General features: G+C 43.3%; 1 protein-coding gene across 20 annotated transcripts in view; it reads right to left on the bottom strand.

Annotated features, from left to right (window-relative positions):
- Positions 1 to 20,746, bottom strand: part of bbs9 (Bardet-Biedl syndrome 9) — a 516,876-nt gene that overhangs the window by 376,603 nt on the left and 119,527 nt on the right. For 18 of the 20 annotated variants that reach the window (XR_011352170.1, XR_011352169.1, XM_069921046.1 and 15 more), the window contains 3 exons: positions 14,002 to 14,104; positions 13,236 to 13,340; positions 984 to 998 (listed from right to left, as the gene is read on the bottom strand). Coding sequence is in view for 18 of the 20 variants with exons in the window: in XM_069921046.1 (XP_069777147.1) it covers positions 984 to 998; positions 13,236 to 13,340; positions 14,002 to 14,104 (223 nt within the window). In the remaining 2 variants the exon portion in view is untranslated. The remainder of the gene's footprint in view (positions 1 to 983; positions 999 to 13,235; positions 13,341 to 14,001; positions 14,105 to 20,746) is intronic. The other 2 variants (XM_069921036.1, XM_069921039.1) reach the window with 2 other exon arrangements.

Here is a 20,746-nt window from a genome sequence, read left to right on the forward strand (position 1 = left end):
AACCTGTATCAGAATGATGCAAAAACAAAGCATGGAAGCAAAAAGGAATTGCTCAAGATCCAAAGCATATCACCTCATCTGTGAAATATAGTGGTGGGGGTGTTATGACCTGAGCATGTATGGTTGCCACAGGTATTGGCGTACTTTTCTTCATTGATGATATAACTGCTGATGGCAGTAGCAAAATTAATTCTGAGGTATATAGAAACAACTTATCTGCTCAGGCTCAAGCAAATGCCTCTAAATTCATTGGACTGCACTTCATCCTGAAGTAAGACAATTATCCCAAAAATACTGCTAAAGCAACAAATACGTTTTTCAAAGCTAAAAACTGGAACATTCTTGAATGGCAAGTCAGTACCCCGATCTAAATTCAAATGAGTATACCGTCCATATACTAAAGAGAAAACTTAAGGGACAAGCATCTAAAACAAGCAGGAGCTGAAGATGGCTGCAGTGTAGGCCTGGCAGAGGATCACCAAAGAAGATACTCAGCACCTGGTGATGTCAATGAGTCAGATTTCAAGCAGTCATTGCATGCAAGGGATAAGTAACAAAGTACTATACATGACTACTTTAATAATATATACCCTTGCTATGCTTATGTTCCAAATATTACGGTGCCCTGAAACGAGAAGCAAATGTATAAAAAGTGTTGTAATCTCTACATGGTCGAACCAAAATATATACAAATAACCTTGAATAAAATCTGGAATGTGCACTTTAATCACATGTTAATTGTTTGATTGCAAATTTAAAACTATGGAGCAAAGGGGAAAATAAAAGAAAAAAAGATTGTCTTTGTCCCAAATATTATGGAGGGCACTACACTTTATCAAAGAGTGTGAACGTGCGTTTGCATGGCATTGGGCTCAATATGTGTTAATTTAGATAGATATAGGTGATTTAAAAACCTCCCAAGTCATTGAAATCTATACTTGCACTTTTCTCAAAAAACAAATAATATAAAGCATTCAACCTACCTTCAGGGTATCGCTCTGATCCCAGAGAAAGAGCAAAGGAAACAGAACACAATAAGTAACATCAGTCATCTGGTGAAGTCCAAAACTAGACATCTTCATCAACATCCCACCAAACTCTTAGAGTTACAGCACAGCCCTCAGGCCCAAATATACTCATGTGGCCAATCAATCTACTAACCCCGTATGTTGTTGGAACATGGAAGGAAACCAGAGCATCTAGAGGAAACATTCAAATTCCTACAGATGGCACTGGATTCGAACCTGGGTCACTGGCACTGTAATAGCATTGCACCAACCACTATTCTGACCATGCCACTTTCCTTTTATTCTTTACAAAGAGGGCCAAATAATGGGCTGAGATAGAAACAAAGAACTTAAATTCTCTCAATTATATCTATGGAATACTTTATAATCTGATAATGTTATTAAAGTCACATTAGCAGACTTTTTATGTGGGCAGAAACTGCATTTAAACATTTGTGTGCTTTTCCTCAATTTTCCATCAATAGCAACACCTTACTCAGTTTTGTAGTAAGTTTGATCATTTTATTTGTATCTACAGTTTCGAATGGTTTTCCCTGAGACCCATCACCTCCTGCCTTTGCCATCACACCTCCGCCCCCACCTGCTTTCTCTTTGCCTGCCGTCATTTTTCCATTCATTGATAAAGGGCTCAGGCCCGAAACATTAGTTATGTATCTTCACCTTTTAAGGCAAATAGCGCCTTTGGAAGACTACACAAAAGGGTCTGGAAAAACAACCACCTGAAGAAATACACAAAGATCAGCGTGTACAGAGCCGTTGTCATACCCACGCTCCTGTTCGGCTCCGAATAATGGGTCCTCTACCGGCATCACCTACGGCTCGGCTCCTAGAACGCTTCCATCAGCGCTGTCTCCGCTCCATCCTCAACATTCATTGGAATGACTTCATCACCAACATTGAAGTACTCGAGCTGGCAGAGTCCGCAAGCATCGAATCCATGCTGCTGAAGACCCAACTGCGCTGGGTGGGTCACGTTTCCAGAATGGAGGACCATCCCCTTCCCAAGATCGTGTTCTATGGCGAGCTCCCCCTGGCCACCGATTCAGAGGTGCACCAAAGAAGAGGTACAAGGACTACTTAAAGAAATCTCTTGGTGCCTGCCACATTGACCACTGCCAGTGGGCTGATATCGCCTCCAACCGTGCATCTTGGCGCCTCACAGTTCGGCGGGCAGCAACCTCCTTTGAAGAAGACCGCAGAGCCCACCTCATTGACAAAAGACAAAGGAGGAAAAACCCAACACCCAACCCACCAATTTTCCCTTGCAACCGCTGCAACCGTGCCTGCCTGTCCCGCATCGGACTTATCAGTCACCAACGAGCCTGCAGCAGACGTGGACATACCCCTCCATAAATCTTCGTCTGCGAAGCCAAGCCAAAGAAAGAAGAATAAAGGACACTGTTTGACCTGCTGAGCTTCTCCAGCATTGTGTTTTTACTTCTCCCTGAGGCCATTTATTTTTTTGTCACATTTGGCCATTTGGTCTATCAAGTCCTTGCCGGCTTTCAGAGCAATACCATTCTCCCACTTATTTACCCAAATGTATTTTCCCATACATGCCTCTTCATTCTCTTCTGATTCTCCCACCAATCACTTTCACCAGGAGTAATTTACAGTGACTTATTATCCTCCCATCCAACTTGTCTTTGGGATGTGGAAGGAAACAGGAGCACCCTGGAGAATTCCTGGTACAGTTATAGGGAGAAGATAAAATCTCCCACAGACAGCACGAGAGGTTGAAATTAAACCTGGGTTGCTGGCCCTTGACTGTAGCGCCTCTGTGCTGCCCCAGTGACAAGTATTAAGGGTGATCTAACAACACCTATTAAATACTCGTAAATATCTGAGACACTAGATTTGCACATTGCTTGCGGTGGTTGAATGTACAAAATGATTCAAAGCAGTATGCCAATCCCAATTTTACACTTGGATTTCTTCAGGGGGGTATGGAGTTCTATGGACTGGGTGCAGCTGAGTTTGACAAGGCAGAATGATAGTTCAGCACAGACTAGAAGGATCAAAGGAACTGTTTTCTGTGCTGTAACGTTCTATGGTCAGAAGGGAATATGGAAGGTGACAGAGCAGACTTTCCTCCACCGAAAGGCATTTGGATCCAAATGGGATTTAAAATGGGAAACCAGTATTCTTATGCCTTTTTCTCACCCATGACTTATTTCAAATAAATGTGAATTCAGATTCCCCAGCTGCCATGGGTGAGTGTTGAACTCTGGTCTCTGGATTAATGATCCAGTTCTCTGGATGTCACTAACTTAATCACAGTGCTGTTTTACCCTTAAAATTCAAACAATAAACGAGTTGTCAGATCAATTAAATTTCCTGTTTAATTCTGATCTTTTAGCATATGCAGAAAAATGAAATTTAGTTAAAATTCTGTCACTAATTTATTCCACTCAGTATCTGCTACTCTCGAATAACAAGATTAAAGGTTCTTTTTATTGTCAACTAATAATATATTAAAATGTATTATACATAATATACTTCCACCTTTGTCTGTTGTAAGGGAAACAAAAAGTCTTCATGAGCATGAGTGGGCAGCACGGTTGGTGTAGTGGCTTAGTGAAACGCCTTTACAGCGCCAGCAATCAGGACTGGGGTTCGAATTCTATGCTGTCTGTAAGGAGTTTGTATGTTCTCCCCGTATCTGCATGGATTTTCCCTGGGGGCTCCAGTTTCCTCCCATTGTTTAAAAGGTACTGGAGGTGTAGGCTAATTAGATATAAATTGGGAAGGATGAAATTTCCTGTTCGTGCAGTTTGTCTAAATTTAAATTTTAAAAATTGCCTGATGCTGCTAACAAAAGGAGAAAAAGAAGCAAAAGAGAGCCCTTTCAGGATTCAAGATTCCTTTATTGTCATGTAATAGTATAGAACATGTTATATTAAATGAAATTTCTTTCTGCCCACCAAGACAAAGAGTTAGCATCTTATGGTCAGAGAGAAGGAGAAGCACAAGACTGAGTGTCTGTGGATCCGTCTCCAGCACTCTCACAGCATCTGCAGCTGCATAGACTCCTATTCAATTTATCAGCCACCGAGCTACAGATCTAAAGCTCCAACACAATCAGAAAATCATCAGTGCCTGAGGCCCTTTGGGAACCCTCCATGACCTCAGCACCTTCTTGAATCTTAGTTTCGATACCTGATTCCCATGAGTCAGTCTCCAGCAGCCCACAGCCTGTGTGGGTCCTTCAACTGCAAGTCACCAGCAAGACTGACCACAAGTAACCTGAAATGTGGGTCCTTCAGCCTCTGAGTCCCTTGCTGGCTCACTCCTGTAGTCACCGTCCTGTAGGTCATGATGAAGGAATGGCTCAAGCCTGAAGCATTGATTATGTAACTTTATCTTTGCTATGTAAAGAACCTGCTGAGTTTCTCCTGCATTGTGTTTTTACTTCATTCACAGTATTTGCAGACTTTTGTGTTTTATAACTATGTGCCACTAGACTCTCTATCTTCTTCCAATACTTTATTTAAAAACACTTTTAATTTAGGGATACAGCATAGTAAAATGCTCTTCCAGCCCACTATAGAACCATAAAACACTGCAACACAGAAACAGGTCATTCAGCTCTTCTAGTCTATGCCAAACTATTAACCTTCCTAATCCCACTGACCTGCACTAGGACCATATTCCTTCATACCCCTCCCATCCAAATACCTGTCCAATATTTTCTTTAATATCAAAATTGAGCCTACGTTTACCAATTCAGCTAGCAGCTTGTTCCACATTCCCACTACTCTCTGCATGAAGAAGTTCCCCCAATACTCCCTTTAAACTTTTTTCCTTTCACTCTAAACTCATGTCCTCTAGTTTTTATCTCTCCTAATCTCAAGGGGAAAAAATTTGCTTGCACTTAATCTATCTATACCCATCATAATTTTGGACACCTCTATTAAATCTCCCTTCATTCTTCTGCACTCCAGGGAATAAAGTTCAAACCTGTTTATCCTTTTCTTTTAACTGCGTTCTTCAAGTCCCGGCAACATCCTTGTAAATCTCCTCTGCACTCTTTCAATGTTATTGATATCCTTCCTGTAGTTAAGTGACCAGAAGTGCACACAATGCTACAAATTTAGCCTCACCAATGTCATAATATCTACACTCAAACTTTGATTTATGAATGCTAATGTGCCAAATGCTCTCTTTACGACCCTATCCGCTTTTCATACTACGTTCATGGAATGGTATATCTGCATTCCCAGATCCCTCAATTCCACCGCACTCCTCCTTTACTGAGTTTGTCCTACCTTGGTTTGTCCTTCCAAACTGTAACACTGCACACTTGTCTGCATCAAATCCTATCTACCATTTTGCAGTTCAATTTTCCAGCTGGTCCAGATCCATCTGCAAGCTTTGAAAGCTTCCCTTACTGTCTACTAGATCTGCAATCTTTGCAGCATCTGAAAACATGCTGATCAAATTTACTTCATTATCATCCTGATCATTGATATAGATGACAAACAACAATGAACCTAACCCTGGTCCTTGAGGCACACCACTATTTACATGCCTCCAGGCAGAGAGGTAATCATTCACTATTACTTCCTGTCTTCTCCTGTAAAGCCAATGTCAAATCCATTTTACTACCTCACCATGAACACCGAGGATGAGGTAGTAAATTGCGTGAGTAACTTCCCATGTAAGACCTTGTCGAAGGCCTTAATAAAATCCACGTGGACAACATCCACAGCCTTTCCTTCATCAACTCTCCCGGTGGCTTCCTCAAAAAACTCTGTCAGATTGGTTAAATATCACCTACCACATATAATGCCATGTTGGCTATCCCAAATCAGTGCTTGACTATCCAATCTCTTAAAACATATGAACCTGTTTAACCAAAGACGCATTGTAAGCAGGGATGCAGTGCTAATTTTTTTAGGTGCTGGAGCTCACCAAAAACAGTGACAAAGAGGTGCCAGAGCCACCCCATGAAGTGCCTGGAGTGGCCCCATGAGATGCTGGAGCTGCCCTGAGATTCCAGAGCAGTGCTCCGGTGAGCTCCAGTAGTACTACTCCCTGGTTATAAGGGATTGAGACTGCCTGGGAGTTATTGACACAGTTAAATTCCATCTGTCATTCTTTGCCTCACTGACCTCTTTCATCCAGATCTTATGCCAACACCCTATGATTCCCATTACCAAGCTAATTTTGTATCATATTGGCCAGCTCACCCTGGATGCCATGTGATCTACCTTTTAGACCAGCCTACCAGGCATGACCTTTCCAAAAGCCTTCCTAAAGTTCATGTGGACAATGTTCACTGCCTGCCTGCATCATTTCTGATGGTTGTCTCTTCAAAACTCAATTCAATTTATGAGACATAATCTCCTATGTACAATGCCACATTGTCTCTCCCTAATTAGTCCTTGCCTTTCTAAATACAGATCGATCTCATTTCTTAGAACCCCTTCCCATCAGGTCATCCCACTCCAGCCACAGATTCTTGTCCCTCCTCCCATTAGAAAGAAGATTCAAGAACTATCAGATTCAAGGACTGTTTTTTTCCCACTGCTATCATACAACAGAATGAACTGACGCTAGTAAAAATGAGTTCATTGTGTTCAAATTGATCTCCCCCTGTTACCTTCTGTGCTGTGTTTTATTCTGCAGAACTTAAGAAGAGACTTGCCAGATAGCATGAAAAACAAATCTTTTCACTATATCTTGGTGCACATGAGAGTAAATGTCAACTTGAAACAGTAACTTTCCCATGATTGATGGAAGGTTTACCAACATGTAGGCTCCTGGCGTGCCTTTGCTGCCCTTCTCAAATAAAGACACTATCCACTCTCTAGTCTTCTGCTACCTCACCTCTGGCTAACAATGATACAAGCCTCTTTGCAGGTTCCCAGTAATTACCTTCCTAACTACCTAATATATCTAAGGAGATTGTGACCAGGAGATATATCCATCTTTATGCTTCTTAAAATCACCAGCACCTCCTCTTTTGCAAATATATTTGAAAAAATCTTTATCCTATTCCCTAAATTTCCTAGATTCCATGACCTTCTACATGATAAATACAGATGACAAAAATACAAGGTGGTGAGGAATGAATGGCAATAGACAATAGCCAATAGGCACTAGAGTAGGCCAATTGGCCCATCGAGCCATCACTGCCATCTTTCAGTTTCCATTCCAAGCCTGATCCCTATAACCCTCAACTTCCCTGCCCACAAAAGCCTTATCTAACTCCCTTTTGAACATATCCAGTGAATCTGCCCCTAACACCCTCTGCGGCAAAGCATTCCACAGATCCACATTTCTCTGGGTAAAAAAAAAATTATTCTCATCTCTGTCCTAAAGGGCCTTCCCTGTATTCATAAACTATGCCCTATAATCCTAGTCTCTCCCAAAATTGGGAACATGTAATCTGATTTCACCCTGCCTAGCTCCTTGATAATCTTGTATACCTCAATCATGTCTCCCCTCATCCTTCTAAATTCCATCGCATATAAGAACATTCTAACCTTTCAGCATATGTCAATCCTGCCATCCCAGGAACCAACCATGTAAATCTGCGCTGCACTCCCTCTATAGCGAGTATGTCCTTCCTCAAATTTGAGGACCAGAACTGATTGCAATATTCCAGGTGAGGTCTCACCAGGGGCCTGTACAACTGCATGAGGGCATCTCTGCTCCTATATTCCAATCCCCTCTTTATGAAAGCCAACGTGCCATTTGCCTTCTTCAAAGCTTGCTGAACCTGCATGCTAGCTTTTAGTGACTGGTGTACAAGTACACCCAGATCCCTTTGCACTACCCCACTCCCTAGCTTGACTCCATTTAAATAATACTCCGCTCTTTTATTATTGCCTCCAAAATGGATAACCTCACATTTGCTCGCAATGAACTTCCTCCTCCCAATCCCCCAACCTGTCCAAGTCCCTCTGCATTTTCCTGACATCCTCCTCACACTTTACACTGCCACCCAGCAAATTTACTCATGTTAATAATCCCTTCATCCAAATCATTTACATAAATAATAAACAACTGAGGACCCATGGCACCAGATAACATGAGCTCTTCTCTTCCGGTTGAAAGACACACATTAGAAGATAAGATGAATTAATAATCCCAGCAGAATACTACCAAAATTTCTCCAAACCTATCTTGATCCCCTGAGATAAATACCCCAGGATTAGAAGTTGGAAATAAACAAAGCAACCTATCTGAAAAATGTAACTAAATCTATTCCAACCGTACGATTCACAAAGGCTATCAAACTTCGATCTTTCTGAAAAAGCTTTTGATGAGGACTGGATCAAGTTCCCCTGACTTCCTCCTGAAGGTTAGAAATGTAGAAATGCTTGATAGGCAGAAATTTAGAATTCAGGTTTAAGTCAGATTATCCATGATCTTTTTAAATGTGGGAGCAGGCTCAATGCATTGAATGATCTATTCTGCTCCTAATTTCTCTATTCACTTGTACAATTACTGAATGTGACTGGACTCCTCAGCCTAGTTGTTACTTAAATAGAACTACAGTGCTCTTTGAAAGATTAACTTGCCCTGCATTCATTTATTGCATACTGAATCACTCAAACCCACATATACTGTAACTGGACACTTATATGGTTACTCAGAGCCAGCATTTGTTCATTCTTCTGCATGACTCCAAGCCCATGCAAGACTTCCATGAGAATCAATCCTGCTGCTGCTCTGTGGACAGATTGGTGGTGATATCCCACCACAAGTCTTCATCCCCTTCTCTCCTCCATGCTCCTTTGGATAATCCCATTCATACTTCCAAATGTGTCTAGCATTAGGCTCTTCCTAACAATGTGCCTAACAGGTCCATCTCCTTTTAACTAACAGGGTTTGTGCTGTCCTCTGATAAAGATCTTAGTTTGAGATGGTTGGTCAGGAGAGAGAATTTTTTTATAGGCTCCAGTTTGGGGAGACCTCTAGATTGTGAGCTTTTTTTTTGGCATCATGCAGCATTTGGAGCTGCATGCTGTTACACACTTCTTTCTTTGGCTTGGCTTCGCGGACGAAGATTTATGGAGGGGGTAAATGTCCACGTCAGTTGCAGGCTCGTTTGTTGCTGACAAGTCCGATGCGGGACAGGCAGACACAGTTGCAGCGGAAAATTGGTTGGTTGGGGTTGGGTGTTGGGTTTTTCCTCCTTTGTCTTTTGTCAGTGAGGTGGGCTCTGCGGTCTTCTTCAAAGGAGGTTGCTGCCCGCCGAACTGTGAGTCGCCAAGATGTACGGTTTGAGGCGATATCAGCCCACTGGCGGTGGTCAATGTGGCAGGCACCAAGAGATTTCTTTAGGCAGTCCTTGTACCTCTTCTTTGGTGCACCTCTGTCACGGTGGCCAGTGGAGAGCTCACCATATAATACGATCTTGGGAAGGCGATGGTCCTCCATTCTGGAGACGTGACCCACCCAGCGCAGCTGGATCTTCAGCAGCGTGGACTCGATGCTGTCGGCCTCTGCCATCTCGAGTACTTCGATGTTAGGGATGAAGGCACTCCAATGAATGTTGAGGATGGAGCGGAGACAACGCTGGTGGAAGCGTTCTAGGAGCCGTAGGTGATGCCGGTAGAGGACCCATGATTCGGAGCCGAACAGGAGTGTGGGTATGACAACGGCTCTGTATACGCTTATCTTTGTGAGGTTTTTCAGTTGGTTGTTTTTCCAGACTCTTTTATGTAGTCTTCCAAAGGCGCTATTTGCCTTGGCGAGTCTGTTGTCTATCTTGTTGTCGATCCTTGCATCTGATGAAATGGTGCAGCCGAGATAGGTAAACTGGTTGACCGTTTTGAGTTTTGTGTGCCCGATGGAGATGTGAGGGGGCTGGTAGTCATTGTGGGGAGCTGGCTGATGGAGGACCTCCGTTTTCTTCAGGCTGACTTCCAGGCCGAACATTTTGGTAGTTTCCGCAAAACAGGACGTCAAGCGCTGAAGATCTGGCTCTGAATGGGCAACTAAAGCGGCATCGTCTGCAAAGAGTAGTTCACGGACAAGTTGCTCTTGTGTCTTGGTGTGAGCTTGCAGGCGCCTCAGATTGAAGAGACTGCCATCCGTGCGGTACCGGATGTAAACAGCGTCTTCATTTTTGAGGTCTTTCATGGCTTGGTTCAGCATCATGCTGAAGAAGATTGAAAAGAGGGTTTGTGCGAGAATACAGCCTTGCTTCACGCCACTGTTAATGGAGAAGGGTTCAGAGAGCTCATTTCTGTATCTGACCCGACCTTGTTGGTTTTCATGCAGTTGGATAACCATGTTGAGGAACTTTGGGGGGCATCCGATGCGCTCTAGTATTTGCCAAAGCACTTTCCTGCTCACGGTGTTGAAGGCTTTGGTGAGGTCAACAAAGGTGATGTAGAGTCCTTTGTTTTGTTCTCTGCACTTTTCTTGGAGCTGCCCACCAGGCTCACCTTACAAAGCCGTCCTGTCCAGAGAAGAAACAAGCCTTCCGTCGCGCATGCAGCCATCTTCAGCGCAAACTCCGGGACATCCAAAATGAGTGGTGGACTAGCCTCGCCAAGCGAACCCAGCTCAGCGCAGACATTGGCGACTTCAGGGGTTTCTACGAGGCTCTAGAGGCTGTGTACGGCCCCTCACCCCAAGTCCAAAGCCCGCTGCGCAGCTCAGACGGCAAAGTCCTCCTCAGCAACAAGATCTCCATCCTCAACCGATGGTCAGAACACTTCCAATCTCTTTTCAGTGCCAACCGCTCAGTCCAAGAATCCGCCCTGCTCCAGCTCCCTCAACAGCCCCTCAGGCTAGAGCTGGATGAGGTCCTCACCCGGGATGAAACATATAAGGCAATTGAACAACTGAAAAGTGGCAAAGCAGCAGGTATGGATGGAATCCCCCCCAGAGGTCTGGAAGGCTGGCGGCAAAACTCTGCATGTCAAACTGCATGAGTTTTTCAAGCTTTGTTGGGACCAAGGAAAACTGCCTCAGGACCTTCATGATGCCATCATCATCACCCTGTACAAAAGCAAAGGCGAGAAATCAGACTGCTCAAACTACATGGGAATCACGCTGCTCTCCATTGCAGGCAAAATCTTCGTTAGGATTCTCCTAAATAGAATAATACCTAGTGTCGCCGAGAATATTCTCCCAGAATCACAGTGCGGCTTTCGCGCAAACAGAGGAACTACTGACATGGTCTTTGCCCTCAGACAGCTCCAAGAAAAGTGTTACACACTAACAACCCTTTTAATTACATTTGGAACCAAAGGGTTTTTGTTAGCACTAACACAGGAACAGCAAAAAAAAATTCACCAGACAATGGGAAATTCAAAATAATTGTTTTAATAACATCTATTAATAACATCTTAAATTCTCAGTTCAGAAATAATTATAAAGCACTTTTAAATATTCTATCCTAAGGCTCTTTACTCACAATTATGTTTTCCACATGAAGAATGGTGAATGTGGCTGTTTTCTTCCACAATGAATTCACAAACCCAGATAAGGGTTAAACAAACGTGGTCATCTTCTTCCACGATGAATTCACAAAACCAGAGAAGGGTTAATTGAAGTGGCCAAACAAAAAAATAGACCGAGTAGAATTCTGTCCTCTTTTCCAAAGAGACAGCAAACTGGTCTTCATTAATTCAAAAGTCACGGATTCTTTGTTCCTCTTCTTCTAGGAGTAACACACAACAAACAGCACCATTTCTGGTTACTGTAACTTAACCCTGTCTTTCTCAAGGTTTCAACCCCTGTATGTCACAGGGTTTTGACTTCTGTGAAGTCCAAGCTGAATTGTTCCAGTGTTCGAGTGTCTGGTGTCCTTGTGTCAGGAAAACAATCTCTCCATCAACATCATCAAAATAAAGGAAATGGACATCAACTTCAGGAAGCATATGCCTCTGCCTGTATTAAGTATTGTTGGGTAGAAATGGTGGAGTAAGTTTTTAGGAGTAAATATCACCAACAACCAGTCCTGGTTTAACCACGCTGCAGCCAAGAAAGAGTCCCGATGCCTTTAAGAAGCCTGAGGAAATATGGCATGTCCCTAGTATCCTGAAACAATTTTTTACAATGCATCCTAGAAAGTATCCTGACTAGATACATCATAGATTGGTATGAGGCTGCTAGAAACTGCAGAGTTGTGAACACAGCCATCATGCAAACCAACACACCCCTCCCCCATCTACACATTCTGTGTGACTCATCTTCCTCCACCTGAACCCTTTATTTTCCTTGTCTCTCTCCCTTTCTCTGGAATTTGCCAATCTACTCTCTGTTGTCATTGGTTTACCAATGCCACATGGGGCTCCTATCCCATCCTGTCCTCTTTACACTGGCTTCTCTACTAAATCATGCTGTTCATTGATTATAGCTCAACATCCAATGCCACCATACCAGCAAAAACAGTAATCAAATTTGAGAATCTAGAACTCTGTTCATCTCTTTGCTACTGGATCTTAAATTTTCTGATTGGCATACCTCAATCAGTGCAGATATGCAACATCACCTCCTCCTCGTTGACCATCAACACTGCTCTATTCCTTCTGCACTTATGAAAGCATAGGCAAGTTTGGCCCTAATGCATTCAGTGACAACTTATCTGTTGTTGGTCGAAAAATGGGAAATGATGTCAGAATAGCATTGAGATTGAGAATCTGGTTGGGTGGTGCCAAAACAACTCTTCAAATGTCAACAAGACCAAGAATCTTATTGTGGACTTTAAGAAGGAAAGGTGAGAGACTACACAGTTGTCTTCATCTATGGGACAGTGATGGAAAAGGTTAGTAGCTTCAAGTTCATGAATGCCCAGATATCAGTGGATCAAGGCAACTGAAAAGGCACACAAATCGGAGTACTTGGAGTAAACTCACATAATCATGGGGAGAATGTAGAGACTCCTTACAGACACTGTTGGATTTGAACCCAGCTTGCTGACATTGCATTAACTGTGTTTCTTTGTAAGCTGATCACAGAGTTAGTGCTGTAAAAACTCACAAATACTGGAGAAACTCAGCAGGCCAAACAGTGCCTTTATGTTGCAAAGCCTGAAACGTTGGTGATGTATCTTTTACCTTTGTTACATAAAGGCACTGTTTGACCTGCTGAGTTTCTCCAGCATTTATGTGTTTTTTACACTTAACCACACTGTGTTTTACCTCAGACTTGGAGCTCATCAGCAGTTCAAGACTGACATTTTATGTCTTCAGGTTAAATTTGGTGTGACAGAAAAACAGCAGAAAATGTGGGTACCTGTTGGTGTACGATATGAAACTGCAATATCTCCCCCGAGTGTGGCAGGTGGGAAGCTCTCCTTTAGGAATACAGATAGAGTTACACTTCTTGATGTCCCTGCTTCTGTGAAACAATGAAACATGATTACTTCCTTTCTTGGGAACAGTGTCAAGGCAATTATGAACTCTGAATTGTTCACATGCATTTTATGAGGGGATTTGTTAAAAACTGCATCACCACTAATCTGTTTTTTAAACAATTGTTGAAACATATTTATAATGCAGGAGGGAGAGAGCAAAATGTTATTTGATTCAAAAATTTGGAAATTTCAGTTTATCAAGAAATTATCTCAGACTTTCTGCCTAAAATCAGTCTCTGCATCATCACAATCAAATAATAATTACTGTCATGTAGAAGAATGAGCCAGGGTTGTAACAGTAACGTCTTGGTGTACTAAGTGGCCATTGAATCACATGTGGCTTTCTAAACTTCCATCATAAATCAGCATGTCAATACCAGTTCGCAGTACAGAAAGTTAGAGTTTGAAAATAATCTCCAAGAGTGAAAAATTAGAAAAATCAAACTAACCCAAATTTATTTTGCAAGCTTTATTAAATGTATTGCGTTAACCAACAGATTTGATTAAATTCAAACATCCACCAAACTATACCAAATTCCAATACATTCAATAATAGAAAAACAGAAGAGAAGCACTCCTAATCTGAACAACTTCAGAGATGGCACAATCTAGGGCTGATAAGGCCAGGACACTAAAGCCACTTACCTAGTGCAGCAAAGTCCAGTTGGTCTTGAGTTACTGCCAATGGAGACTGTACACAAACTGATAGCTTCACATCCTGAACAGCAAGTCGGCTCCAAATCGTCACCTGAGGTTTGAGAATAATGAAAAATATAAGGATTCAGGGTCGATCAGGAAGAACATAAGATTAATTTATTTGCTGATGACGTACTGATATATCTGAGAGTCAGTTACTTCATTACAAAAACTGCAATCTAAACTGGAGGATTGTGGGATAGTTTTGAGTTATAATGTCAATTGGGATAAAAGCGAAATTATGTCACTTAAGTGAGGGAAACATAATCAAACTCATAGAAATTGACAATTTAAGTGGCTGCTAAATGGTATATTTAGCTATAAAGGTAGATAGTGTAGCGTGTGCGCTACTGTGAAGTCTGGAAAGAAGACATACACACGAGGAGTCAAAGTCAAAGACTGATTTATTGCACTGGCAGCTCTGCTTATATTCATTCCTCACTGCTGATGTCAAGAGTGACGTCGCGGCAGCGCCGATCTCCGACTGGGGAGTGTTCCTGCCATTGCTAGCTATTTTCTGCCATGGGACAAAGGTCATTGGTCCTTGCTAGGTCTGCGCGGTCACCACGTTTGTTGGCTATTTTGTGTACTGGGTCATGTCCCAGTTAGCGGGCCACTACATGACAACACCCTCCCACCCCGAACTGGCAATTGGAGAGCTATTCGCCACTTTTTGTAGCCACGGGGGTTGTGGGGAGACTGTCCAGGTGTGCTGGTTTAAGGTGGTTGATCGAAAAAGTCTCTTCCTTTCCATCAATGTCCAGCACTCATGTCGACCCGTTGTGCCTAATTACTTTATTCGGCCCCTCATACGCCTTTGCAGAGGTGTTTGGTGTGCTGCCCTCCACATGAAAATATACTCACAAGTTTCTAAGTCTTGGGGACGTAGGTTTTGGCCTGGCCGTATGACAGAGGCTGCAGAGGTGCTAGAGTGCCCAATTTTTCCTTCAGCTTAGTCAATGAGGCCATGGGGTCTTCTGAGCCTTGGAGGCAGCCAAGAACTCCCCTGGTATTACCAATGGTGCATCATATACAATCTTAGCTGTGGAGGTGTTGAAGTTCTCTTTTGGTGTAGTGCAGATCCCCAGGAGGACCCAGGGTAATTTGTACGCCCAGTTCATCCCCTTGAGTTGAGCCATCAAGGCCGCCTTTAGGTGCCTGTGGAACTGCTCCACCAACCCGTTGGCCTGAACGTGGTAAGCCGTGGTATGGTGGAGCTTGGTTCTCAGCAACTTGGCCAGAGCCCTGAAGTGATCTGTGTACTTCTATGAGAGGTTATATACTCCGGGACTCCAAACCTCGACACCCAGGTGTTAATCAGGAGCAAAGGTCTTGGTGGTTGTATCAGCCAGCGGGACCACCTCCAGCCATCTCGTGGAGGGTCAATCATGTTAAGGAGATATCTTGCTCCACAGGAGACCGGCAGTGGCCCCACAATGTTGACATGGACGTGGCTGAACCAACGTCATGCTGGCTCGAACATCTGGGGAAGGGGGGGGGGCGCCTTGATGTGCGTCTTGATGTGCGTCTGTACGTCTGGCAGAGCACACAGGTCTTAGGCCACTGACTGACCTGTTTTCGAAGGCCATGCCTGACGAACCTACTGGTCACCATTTTAACAGAAGTCCTGATGGCTGGATGACCCAGGTTGTGCATTGCGTCAAAAGCCTGCTGGCTCCACGCTGCTGGTACAATGGGTGGAGACATTGCAGAGGAGCATCTAATTGTCAGGACTGATGGCGACATTCTCCAGCCTGAGGCTGGACACTACTATTCTGTATGCTGGGATCTCAGGGTCCACCTGCTGTGCCTTTTCAAGGGCAGAATAGTCTACTCCCTAGCATAGGGCCTGGACATACTTGATCACAGGGCGGGACAGTGCATCTATCACCACCTTGACCACGATGTTTTGGATGTCCGTGGTGAATTCAGACACATATGAGAGGTGTCGCTGCTGCCTGGCTGACCATGGGTCAGACACTTTGTGGAAACCAAAGGTCAACGGTTTGTGGTCTGTGAAGACCTTGAATTGCCTACCTTCCAGAAAATAACGGAATTGCCTGACTGCCAAGCGTAGCACCAATAGCTCCCAGTCGAAGGCGCTGTATTTGAGTTCATTTGGCTGGAGGTGCCTGCTAAAGAAGGCCAGGGGGCTTCCATTGTTCTTTGATGAATTGTTCCAGTACGCCCCCTACCACTGGGCTGGAGGCGTCTACTGTGAAGGCCGCTGATGCCTCTGGCCTGGGGTGTACCAGAAGGATGACATTGGCCAGAGCGTTTTTAGCCTTCTTGAACACCTCTGAGGCCTCATTATCCCAGGTAATGTCCTTACTCTTCCCTCCCATGAGCGCAAAAAAGAGGGCGCATGATGCAAGCTGCTGCTGGTATAAATCATTGATAAAAGTTAATCATACTGGTGAATTCTTGCAACCTTTTCACTGTGCAGGGCTTGGGAAAAACGCCAAACGGCCTCTACCTTTTCAGGCAGGGATTTCAATTCATGCGTGTTGAATCAATGCCCCAGGAAGTGAGAGAATGCGTGTGAGTGTGCGAGACAGCAAGAGTATACAAGAGTCTGGGTGAGAGCAAGAGAGCACAAGAGTCCATGTGAGTGAGAGAGTGTGAGATTGCACGTGAGACAGAGTATGTGAGAGAGTGCAAGAGTGCATGCGAGATTGCGACAGTGAGTGAGATTACATGCAAGAGTGCAACAGTGCTTGAGATTGCATGTGAGAGAGCATGCAAGTGCAAGAGTGTGAGAGTGCAAAATCACAAGAGTGCATACAAGAGTGAGATTTTGTGAGAATGTGTGTGTGCCTGAGAATTACTGCATGTAAGTGAGAGTGCATGTTTGGACTGAATAGCCAAGTTACAGATTACAAAAATGTGGCAGAGTTGTGGATAGTGAGGAAGATTGTCAAAGGATACACCACCACATAGAGCAGTTGAAGATGCGGCAGGAAAATGGCAGATGGACACGTCTCAGGTGTGGTACTTTGAGAGATCAAGTATAAGAAAATCCACAGTAATTCACAGGACTTTCAAGAACATTGATGACAGGGATCTTGGGGTGCAAGTCCATAGTTTTTTGAAAGTGGTCACACAAATAAATTGAGTGGTAATTCAGTTAAACAGCACACATGCTTTCATTAGTTAGAGCAATGAGTATAAAAATTGCAAAGTTATGTTTCACTTGTACAAAACTTTGGTTAGGCCTCATTCAATATTTATTGCAGTTCTTGCCCTGTGTTACATGAAGGATGTGGCAGCTTTGGAGTGCAAAAGAGGTTCACCAGGTTGTGCCTGAATTAGAGTATTAGCCAAGAAGAGAATGGACAAACTTGTTCCTATGTTCTCAGAGGATAATCCTCAGCAATAGAATGATATTAATGAATTGGTAAGATGGAAAAATTTAGTATTTAAAATAATTTTTACCAGATATATTTTGGGAGGGTGAATAGAATAGCCCTTGATAGACACATCCAAATTTTCAGAAGGTGCTTAAAAGGCAAATGGGTTTATTTTCCTTGGAGCAGAAAAGGCCGATGGAGGAGTCAACTGGGGCATTAAAATTTGGGGTGGGGGGGGGGCATACACAAGAAAGATTGTTAACAAAATATTCTTCTTAGCAGAGATGTCCATAACAAAATAAAGGCAAGGAGTAGGAAATTCAGAGAGTAGTTGAGGAAGAATATTATCCCTGTAGGTGATGAAATCTGGAGCACACTGCCTCAGGTAGTGGTGGAGGCAGGCACTGGCACAATATTGAAGTCAGATCTCTTGTATCATCTAGGTTTCGAAGGCTCTGGGCCATGTAATAGTGAATGAGATTGATAGTTGATGGCCCGTGTCCATGCTGTACAACAGTGCAAGCTAAGATATAAATTACAGCAATATTACAGAAAACCACAAGAATGCTTTCTCTGAGGTGGCCAACTAACTATAAAAACCACCAAGATCAAACACAAGGAATGAAACTCAAACGTCTGCAAACGCTAAGACTGTAGTAAAAACACACAGATACGGGAGGAACTCAGTGAGCCTCGCAGTGCCCATAGGAGATAAATATGCTATCAATGTTACCTGAGCCCTTCCTCCTCCTACTGATGTTGCGAGACCAGCTGAGTTCCTCCAGCATCTCTGTGTTTTTACTTCAAACACAGGTAGGCCACTTTAAGGAACATTTTTACAAAAGCACACTACTAGGTGTCAGAAATTTGACATAAATCAGAAAATTCTCTAACCACTTGCAGATTAGGCAGCAGCGTCGGTAGAGGTAATGGTGCTGAACAGATTCTGCTTGAGCAGAAAATTCCAGAATTTTCTATTTAATCTATGGAATGTCTTGCCTGAATTCCTTGATAAAACAATTGTGTCAAATTCCAATTTGATAAGCTGTACTTTTTTGAGGATATAAAACTTAGGACATTCTTAGTAAAATGAAATAATGCCAGTAAAATTCATTCCTCTCTTGCATTATGTCCATTTTTTTCTCTGAAAAACTTATAGAATGCAAGGTTCACAGACACAAATATAAACTATCCTTTTCATGGCAATCATTTGAGTAGGAAGATGAAGGAATACAGACATTTGCACATTTCTACACAGACATAACTCACAACAACCAATTGAAATGTTGGGCAACCCTTGTTATACATGGACTGTACCAAGTTCACAAGTATTTTTTTCTGTCAGAATTGTGACAAAGTATTTAGAGGTAGTTTGGGAGGAATTGTTAGAGCAGCTTGCACACACACATTTTAAAACACAGAATATTTGCAGGACTTGTGCAGAATGCTTTTTGCAGGAGGCAACAAAGTATTGACAACAGCTTGCCTGGGAGAGCATGTGATCTTTGCAGGCAGAGGAGAACAGTTTTGCTCTCAGAGAGAGAGGAGAGAGAGGAGACAGAAATCAGTTCCAGAAGGACAAGCTGGCAAACTTTGGAAGGCTGCCTGGTCGAAGGAGAAGACTGGTGGTGTGAAAGGTGACCCGAAAGAAAGAGGATCATCTGGAGAACCCTGAAGGGGGCAAGTTTCGTCAGCAAGACTGATTGAGAAGGAATCAGTTGCAGATATCCTGGAAAAGGAATCGCTCTCTGAAAACCAGCAAGAACCCTCCTGAGTGGGAACCATTTGCCTGCTAAGCACCAAAGGCTGGTGAACTTTGTTAATGCTAACTTCAGTGCACAGTACAAGAATTGCCTGCAACCAGTGAGATTGGACTGTGATCCAAAGAACTTTTCTAATCTTAAATATACATTACACACACCTGTGCTTAGTGTTAGAGGGGGGATTAAGTAGTTAGGTAGGTTAAGTAAGTAGGTTAAGTAATAAGTTAAAGTTCAATTCTGTTTTCTTGCTTTAGGAGAAATATTAGAGAAGTTTTTTTCACTCAGCGAGTGGTGGCAGAATGGAATGATCTTCTAAATGAGATAGTTGCGGCTGGGTCCCTTCTGTTATTTAAGAGAAGGTTAGATGTGTATATGGAGGTGAGGGGGTTGGAGGGTTATTGGCAGAGAGCAGGAGGTTTGATCTAGTGGAGTTATTCTAGTGAATCGGTGCGGACTCGAAGGGCCGATATGGCCTGTTTCCTCTCCGTAAATTGTTATATGGTTACATGGTTCAAATATAATTAAAAACTACTTTTGTTTAAGTAACCTTGTGTTATGGTGCATATCTATTGCTGCTGGTTTTTGGGGTCCTCTGGACTTCATAACAAAATTCTCTACTTGCAAGAGCTGTGGATGCAGTCTTTAAGTATTCAACGTAAATTGATTCTTTACGATGCTGTCTTAACGACTACTGTCCTGTCGACTCAAGTCCCCACCATGAAGTGCTTTGAGAGGCTAGTCATAAAGCACATCAAGGCTCAGCTGCCCCCTTCACTGGACCCCCTGCAGTTTGCATACAGTCCAACTGATCTACAGACGATGCTATTGCCACCACACTTCACCTAGCCATCACCCACCTGGAAAATAAAGACTCGTATGTTCGAATGCTGTTCATAGACTTCAGCTCAGCATTCATCACAATCATACCACAGCACGTGATTAGGAAGTTGAACCAGTTGGGCCTAAACACATTTCTTGGTAACTGGATCCTCGACTTCCTGACTGAAAGACTTTAGTCAGTCCAGATCGGAAATAGCATATCCAACACTAAGCACGGGGCCCCCCAGGGCTACGTTCTCAGCCCACTGCTGTTTACCCTACTGACCCACGACTGCAGAAAGATACAGTTCTAATCACATCATCGTTCACTGATGACACAACCATGGTAGGGCTCATCAGCAAGAATGATGAGTCAGCTTACAGAAAAGATGTGAAATAACTAACGGACTGGTGCAAAGACAACAACCTACACCTGAGTGTCAACAAGACAAAGGAGATGGTGATCGACTTCCGGAGGCCGGGGAGAGCACTCTCCACTAACCATCGATGGCTCCACCATTGAGGTAGTCGAGAGCACCAAATTCATTGTCATGCACCTGGTGGAGAATCTCTATCTAGTCCCCTGACACCAGATCCGATGCCAAGAAGGCCCAACAATGCCTTTACTTCTTGCGGAGGTTGAGGAAAGTTCAGCTCCCACCCTCCACTCTCACTACATTCTACAGGAGATGCATTGAGCGCATCCTATGTAACTGCATCCCTGCCGAGTTCAGGAACTGTACCATCTTAGAATGCAAGTCT

This window comes from Narcine bancroftii, chromosome 2 (assembly GCF_036971445.1).
Source record: "Narcine bancroftii isolate sNarBan1 chromosome 2, sNarBan1.hap1, whole genome shotgun sequence".
Taxonomy (NCBI): Eukaryota; Metazoa; Chordata; class Chondrichthyes; order Torpediniformes; family Narcinidae; genus Narcine; species Narcine bancroftii.